Raw genomic sequence first — 6746 nt, 5'->3', positions numbered from 1 at the left:
CCCAGGTAATTGCAAATCTCTATCTCAGCAGGCTTTTGCAGGTTCCTCGTGCAGTTCTCCTCCTTTGTTTGTCCCACAGCGGGGTGCAATGCTTGGGGGTGGGGGCGGGATAACTCCTGGGTCCCCCCCTCGGCCAAACCCCACATTGGGGAGGGTGGCTGGCGGTTCGGGGAGGGACCCCCATCCTCCAGGCCCCATCCTCACGGAGATCTCTGCAGCTCCCCGGTGACAAAGAGCTCGCTGGCATGGGCTGCAAGACCCCTGTGGCAGGGCCGGCTCTCCCAGCCCAACCTGCGATGCCGGGCGAGGGGTGTCCTGTTGAGAACAGACATTTTTAGCATTTTTTTCCCCAGATTTTAATTTTTTTTCCCTGTCACTGCTGTTTTCAAACCGCTGGGATTAGACACGCAAGGTCCCCACGCCGAAGTCTGTGTGCTTCCAACCGGCAACAGATTGCGAGTGGCTGCTGCTACTTTACTTACAGGGCTGCTTAATTAACTTGATTAATCAGCCCGTGTTCGCACAACGCTCTGGCGACGTAAAGCCCTCTTGCCGCTGCTGCCTGCTGCTCCGCGGACGCTGCCCTCGCCTTTATTTCCAGCCGATATTTGACCATAACAGCCAAAGAGGGAATTGCGGAGAGGCAACCGGGGCAGGAGCAGCCACGTCTCCCACTCCAGCAAGGTTTGGATCAAAGAGGAAAGAAACAAATATTGCCCAAATCTGACCGAATCGCTGCTCCCACGGTGACCCCCGCCAGCCCCGGGGCAGGACGGGGAGCGGGGACCGGGGCCCCCCGCTCGCCTCGGTGCCCGCTCAGCGCCAGTGGGGCATTTCCTCCTCCCAGGTATCGCTGCCGCCGTAGGGACGCGGCCCTTAACGGTGCCCGGGGGCGACCCCGACGTGCCCCGGGCGGGTTCAAGGGCCGCAGGCCTGGCAGCGGGCTGGCCGCGGGCTGGCAGCAGCCGTGTCGCCGCTGCCTGCTGACATCAGCAGTGAACTTGGCCCCGCGTCCCGCTCCGGGCTGGGACCCGCCGGGGGCGACGGGTGCTCGCCTGGGGGTGCAGGCGACGGCCCACCCCGGGGCCAGGGCGCTGGGCAGCGCTGCAGGCAGGAGCAGGCAGGAGCCACCCCCCGCCCCGGGGGAAGCGGGGTCCCGCCGCACGTTGCCCCCAGGGGCGCCCCCTTCCCCCCCTGCGGGGCTCAGCTGCCCGCCGCTTCCCGCACAGCCCGGCCCCCCCCCCCCAGCCGCGGGGCTTTGTGTGAGGGCTGCAGCCGTTCCCCTCGGGACGGGGGGATGCGCGGGGGCGGCCAGACCCCCGGGGGGGAACCGAGCAGGGGGACACCCGGCCCCCGCCCCGGCAAAGCGCGGTGACCGGGGGGTGCACCCACACCCACGCCCGCGCCCCCCGTTTGCTCTGCCCCCCCAACCCCCCCAATATTTTTTTCTCTGTGCAGGGCGGGGGGCGCTGCCGCGCGGCCGGGAGGTGGGGCAGCACGAGGGGGGGGGAGGCCCGGCCGAGGGCCAATCAGAGCGGCGCGCTCCGAAAGTTTCCTTTTATGGCGAGGCGGCGGCGGCGGCGGCCCCATAAAAGGCGGCGCGCGCGGCGGGCGGGAGCCGCTGCGAGCTCTGCCTGCCTCCCGCGCGCGCGCGCCCCGCTCCCGCCGCCGCCTCGCTCCGACCGCGCAACTCCCCGAAGGTGAGCGGGACCGGGACGGGGGGCTGCGCTCCGCCGTTACACCCCTGCTGTCGTTAATATTTGCTTAATTAAGTTCATTGGGAGATGGCGTGCCCGCTCCCCGGGGGCGCCCTTTGTTTGCTGGGGGGGAGGGGAGGGTGTGGGGTGGGGAGACCGGCCCGCCGTGCGCTGCAGTATCTTAGGAGATGGTGCTTTCGGGTGCTGGTTGCATTTCGGGGGGGTCGCCGCCCTGCCGCCCGTGGGGGTTAATCCGCCTCCTAAGGGGATTGCTGGCGGCCGTGCGTGGGGCCGGGGGAAGCGGGCGGCTCGGCTATTGTGTTCCGGGGATCGGCGCGGGGGGAATGGGGCGCGGGGCTTTGTCTACTCCGCGCTGTCACCCCACCCCCGCCAGCCGCCGATGGGGGGGTTTGGGGGGCCCGCAGCGCGGCTGGGCCTGGGGGCGTTGCCTCCCGCTGGGGAGGGGCGCGGTCCCCCCCGCCCGGGGACATGCAGACGGCCCCGGTGGCTTTTTCTTGCAGGGGAAGGGGGACGGCACCCTCTCCCGAGGACGAGGTTGTTGCATCGGAACAAGAGCTGCATGCAAAGGGGTGGGGGGGAGAAGGGGAGAAGCCCCCGGGCAGCGGCGGTGCCCTTCTGCAGGCGGGCTGCCCGCTGCGGGCGGCGACTCCGCTTCCCGGGCTGCCCCGTGCGGGGCTGGCACACGTGCCGGCAGCTGCCCCCGCCCTGCCCGCGGATTAAACCGGCGCTCTCGGAGGCGCCGGAGCCGAGCTCGCCCTCCTCGGGGCGGGCGACATTTGCATAAGACCCTGGTTTTAATTCCACCCGTGCTGCCGGATGGGGCAGAGCCCCGCTCGCGCGGGGCTAGAGGGCCGGGCGGGGTGGCAACTGCGGCTCCTGGCGATGGCCCTCCGGGGCGGCGGCCGACCGGGGCGAGCGCCGTGCCCGGCCCGCAGGGGCTGCGCCGAGCCCCGCTGGCGGGCGGCGGGCGGGGCGCTGGGGCGTGGCCTCCCGCCCGCGGGGCGTGGCCTCCCCGCCCGCGTCCCCCCGAGCGCCGGCGGCGGGCGAGGCCGGCGAGGCGCGGCGCGCTCCATCCATTGCCTTTTATGGTAACAGCGCGAGCGGGCGCCGGGACTTCCTTTGTCCCGAGCGCGTGCGGCGCCGGGCCCGGCGGGCGCCGCCCCCTCTAGCGGGCGGCGGGCGAAGCGGCGCGGCGCCGGCAGGAAGGAAATGGGCGGGGGAGGCCGCGGCGGCACCGGGGACGGGGCTCGGTGGCCGGCCGCGCTCACGTCTCGCCGTCTCTCCTCTCGTTCCGCAGCCAGCCATGGATGACGATATCGCCGCGCTCGTTGTTGACAATGGTTCCGGTATGTGCAAGGCCGGTTTCGCCGGGGACGACGCCCCCCGTGCTGTCTTCCCGTCCATCGTGGGTCGCCCCAGACATCAGGTAGGGGGCTGGGGTGCCCGTTACCGGACAACAAAGAGGGGCTTTCCGTGGAAGCGGTTCCAGTAGAGCCACGGAGCTTCAAGAAGCCCTTTTATTTGGCTTTATAACGCAAGAGGCTTCCGCATGGCAACGCAGCGGGTGGGGGTGCAGCCTCCTGCAGGGCTCTCGTGCAGCGTCTGTCGGAGCAGTTGGCTGAATTTGATAGAGTGGGGACAGTAACTGGAGACCTGGCTTCGGGAAAACGGGGTTATCCACCCAGTGGGGCTTGCCCTTCAGCTGCGCTTACTGCCTTCTCTTTGTTGTGCAGGGTGTGATGGTTGGTATGGGCCAGAAAGACAGCTACGTTGGTGACGAAGCCCAGAGCAAAAGAGGTATCCTGACGCTGAAGTACCCCATCGAACATGGTATTGTCACCAACTGGGATGACATGGAGAAGATCTGGCACCACACCTTCTACAACGAGCTGAGAGTAGCCCCTGAGGAGCACCCTGTGCTGCTCACAGAGGCTCCCCTGAACCCCAAAGCCAACAGAGAGAAGATGACACAGGTGTGTAAAACTCCGGAGCTTGGAGCTACAGCAGATGTTGCTGCAGGCCAGCTCTCCTCTTTCATGTTGTCCTCTCTCCTCCTTCACCACTATTCTCCCTTTTTGCCATCTTTACAGGGTTTTCCTTTCCTGACCTGAGTCTGCTCTTTGCTGGACCTTGACAGGTTTTGTTTGCTCTTCTAAGCTGGCTTTCTCTGAGACTGAACTAGCAACTTGTCTAACTGCTGTTTCTGACTAGACACACTAATCGATTGACCAGCCTTGAGTGACTGTACTGTAGCTTCCTTGGCGTTCGTTTTGTTCCTTGCTGTGACACGTGGATGGGTCTGTTGTGGTGGTGTCCCTGCTCAGGCTCTGACCTGGCAGGTGTGGGTGGAGACCAGGCAAGATAAGCATGGACTTTGAGGGGTAGTGGAGAGAAGTCTCTCACCCAGGGGCAAAAGTAAAACCATTTGCATGGACTTGGTGTGGGCCTGTGGCAAGAACCCTGTTTTTTGCTGTTGACTCAACCCCTTCTTGTCTCTCCCTAGATCATGTTCGAGACCTTCAACACCCCAGCCATGTATGTAGCCATCCAGGCTGTGTTGTCCCTGTATGCCTCTGGTCGTACCACTGGTATTGTGATGGACTCTGGTGATGGTGTTACCCACACTGTGCCCATCTACGAAGGTTATGCCCTCCCCCATGCCATCCTCCGTCTGGATCTGGCTGGCCGTGACCTGACGGACTACCTCATGAAGATCCTGACAGAGAGAGGCTACAGCTTCACCACCACAGCCGAGAGAGAAATTGTGCGTGACATCAAGGAGAAGCTGTGCTATGTTGCCCTGGATTTTGAGCAGGAGATGGCCACAGCTGCCTCTAGCTCTTCCCTGGAGAAGAGCTATGAACTCCCTGATGGCCAGGTCATCACCATTGGCAATGAGAGGTTCAGGTGCCCTGAGGCCCTCTTCCAGCCATCTTTCTTGGGTAAGTCCAACTCTTCTATAATGCCCTGCGCCCCTCAATGTTCCTTTCTGTAAAGGGTGACCTGGAGACCGTGGCAGCCAGTGACCATACTATTGCTGGTCCACAGCAAGGTCTGTGCTGTCCCACCAGTTAGCCTTACTTTCCACACTGCTTAAAGCGGTTTGAGGGACTTGGAACAGCAGAACAGGAGGTTGAGCCTGCCAGAGCCATGGCTCTGTAGTGCCTTCCCCCTGAAGGGACTGCTGGTCTCTTGGTTGCTCTTCAGGCTGCTTTGGCTGTGCCTGAGCCCTTGCTGACTTGAGACTGCTTCATCCTCACAGGTATGGAGTCTTGTGGTATCCATGAAACTACCTTCAACTCCATCATGAAGTGTGATGTGGATATCCGTAAGGACCTGTATGCCAACACAGTGCTGTCTGGTGGTACCACAATGTACCCTGGCATTGCTGACAGGATGCAGAAGGAGATCACAGCCCTGGCACCCAGCACAATGAAAATCAAGGTAGGATGGAGTCAAGGGAACCTGTTGGCATCCCTGTTAATGCTGACATCCAGAGCGGGTGGAGGGGGGTAAGCTAAATTCCTACTAGAGAAGATAGAAACCATACTTTGGTGTCTGGTGCAGCCTTAATGGCCTTGCTCTGGACAAGATGGCATCCACCCGACCATGTGAATAATGGGATTAGTGTAAACGCTGGCTGCAAGGGAGGGAGGAGGGCGTGTGAGGTTGTGTCTTAAGCCTGTTTGGACTTTATGCTGTCTTGGCCAAGGCTAGGTAAGGGAATTCGGCAGCTCTGTCTTGCAGGGCTGTGCGTGGGCGGCGAGTGTAGTATGACACTGCATCTGACTGATTCCTCCTCTTCCCTGCAGATCATTGCCCCACCTGAGCGCAAGTACTCTGTCTGGATCGGAGGCTCCATCCTGGCCTCCCTGTCCACCTTCCAGCAGATGTGGATCAGCAAGCAGGAGTACGATGAATCCGGACCCTCCATTGTCCACCGCAAATGCTTCTAAACCGGACTGTTACCAACACCCACACCCTTGTGATGAAATGAAACCCATAAATGCGCATAAAACAAGACGAGATTGGCATGGCTTTATTTGTTTTTTTTTGGCGCTTGACTCAGGATTAAAAAACTGGAACGGTGAAGGTGTCAGCAGCAGTCTTAAAATGAAACATGTTGGAGTGAACGCCCCCAAAGTTCTACAATGCATCTGAGGACTTTGATTGTACATTTGTTTCTTTTTTTAATAGTCATTCCAAATATTGTTATAATGCATTGTTACAGGAAGTTACTCGCCTCTGTGAAGGCAGCAGCCCAGCTCGGAGGAAGCCGATGCCAGTTACTGGTGTTAGGTTATAATTGCTTGTCTGTAAATTATGTAACCCAACAAGTGTCTTTTTGTATCTTTCCGCCTTAAAAACAAAACACACTTGATCCTTTTTCTCTTCGATATGTCAAGCAAGCGGGCTGTGTTCCCCAGTGATAAGATGTGAATGAAGGCTTTACAGTCCCCCGCAGGGTCTAGGAGAAGTGGTGCCAGTATGCGGGGAGGGAGGGGCTACCTGTACACTGACTTAAGACCAGTTCAAATAAAAGTGCACACCATAGAGGCTTGACTGGTGTTGATTGTTCATTTTCTTTCTTCCATGCCACTTCTTTGACAGTTGCTGCATGCTCTGATCTGGCCCTGCCAGGCTGTGCATGTTGGCTGTCTGACGGGGGGGTGGATGCTGGTGCTGCGCAAGCCAGATGGCTTGTGGTGATACAGCGGGGAAGAGCTGAGCCTGCCAAACCTGCGGGCCTCTAAGGCTGCTCTGGGCTGTGCAGCTTGCAGCTGCTGCCAGTGTGTGCAATAGGGAGAAGCTGGGCTTAGTGGGGATTCAGCTGCACCCTCTGAAATGCTGCCTTGCGTGTCTCTCCAGAACAGTGCAGCATAACGAGCTTTGGCCTGAAGAAAGCGAGTGGGAGGGTGGTGCCATAAACATCATGCTAAAGTGGCTGGCTTCTCCTTTGGCTAGTCTGCAGCTGCCCATGGGGCAATGTCCCCTCTTGTCCCTGCCCTGGGTGCCTGAGCCTGTCCT

The 6746-nt window shown here is 60.9% G+C and overlaps 1 protein-coding gene across 1 annotated transcript; it reads left to right on the top strand.

Moving 5' to 3' along the window:
* The first annotated feature begins 1611 nt into the window (after positions 1–1611).
* Positions 1612–6272, top strand: ACTB (actin beta). The gene is made up of 6 exons (XM_082313326.1): positions 1612–1700; positions 3016–3144; positions 3452–3691; positions 4222–4660; positions 4981–5162; positions 5531–6272. Exons 2-6 carry the CDS (start codon positions 3022–3024, stop codon positions 5672–5674), a joined length of 1128 nt encoding a protein of 375 aa, XP_082169452.1. The 5' UTR covers positions 1612–1700; positions 3016–3021; the 3' UTR covers positions 5675–6272.
* Positions 6273–6746: the final 474 nt, after the last annotated feature.

Source organism: Platalea leucorodia (assembly GCF_965183815.1).
Source record: "Platalea leucorodia genome assembly, chromosome: 5".
Taxonomy (NCBI): domain Eukaryota; kingdom Metazoa; phylum Chordata; class Aves; order Pelecaniformes; family Threskiornithidae; genus Platalea; species Platalea leucorodia.
Note: the sequence above shows the minus strand (reverse complement) of the source record. Positions and strands in the feature narration are given on the sequence as shown.

Bases quoted from the DNA above. Each gene is read 5' to 3' on its own strand.
- ACTB (XM_082313326.1), top strand. From the start codon at position 3,022: ATGGATGACGATATCGCCGCGCTCGTTGTTGACAATGGTTCCGGTATG. The intron at 3,145-3,451 runs GTAGGGGGCTGG...TTTGTTGTGCAG, and splicing joins TGGGTCGCCCCAGACATCAG to GGTGTGATGGTTGGTATGGG. The intron at 5,163-5,530 runs GTAGGATGGAGT...TCTTCCCTGCAG, and splicing joins CCAGCACAATGAAAATCAAG to ATCATTGCCCCACCTGAGCG.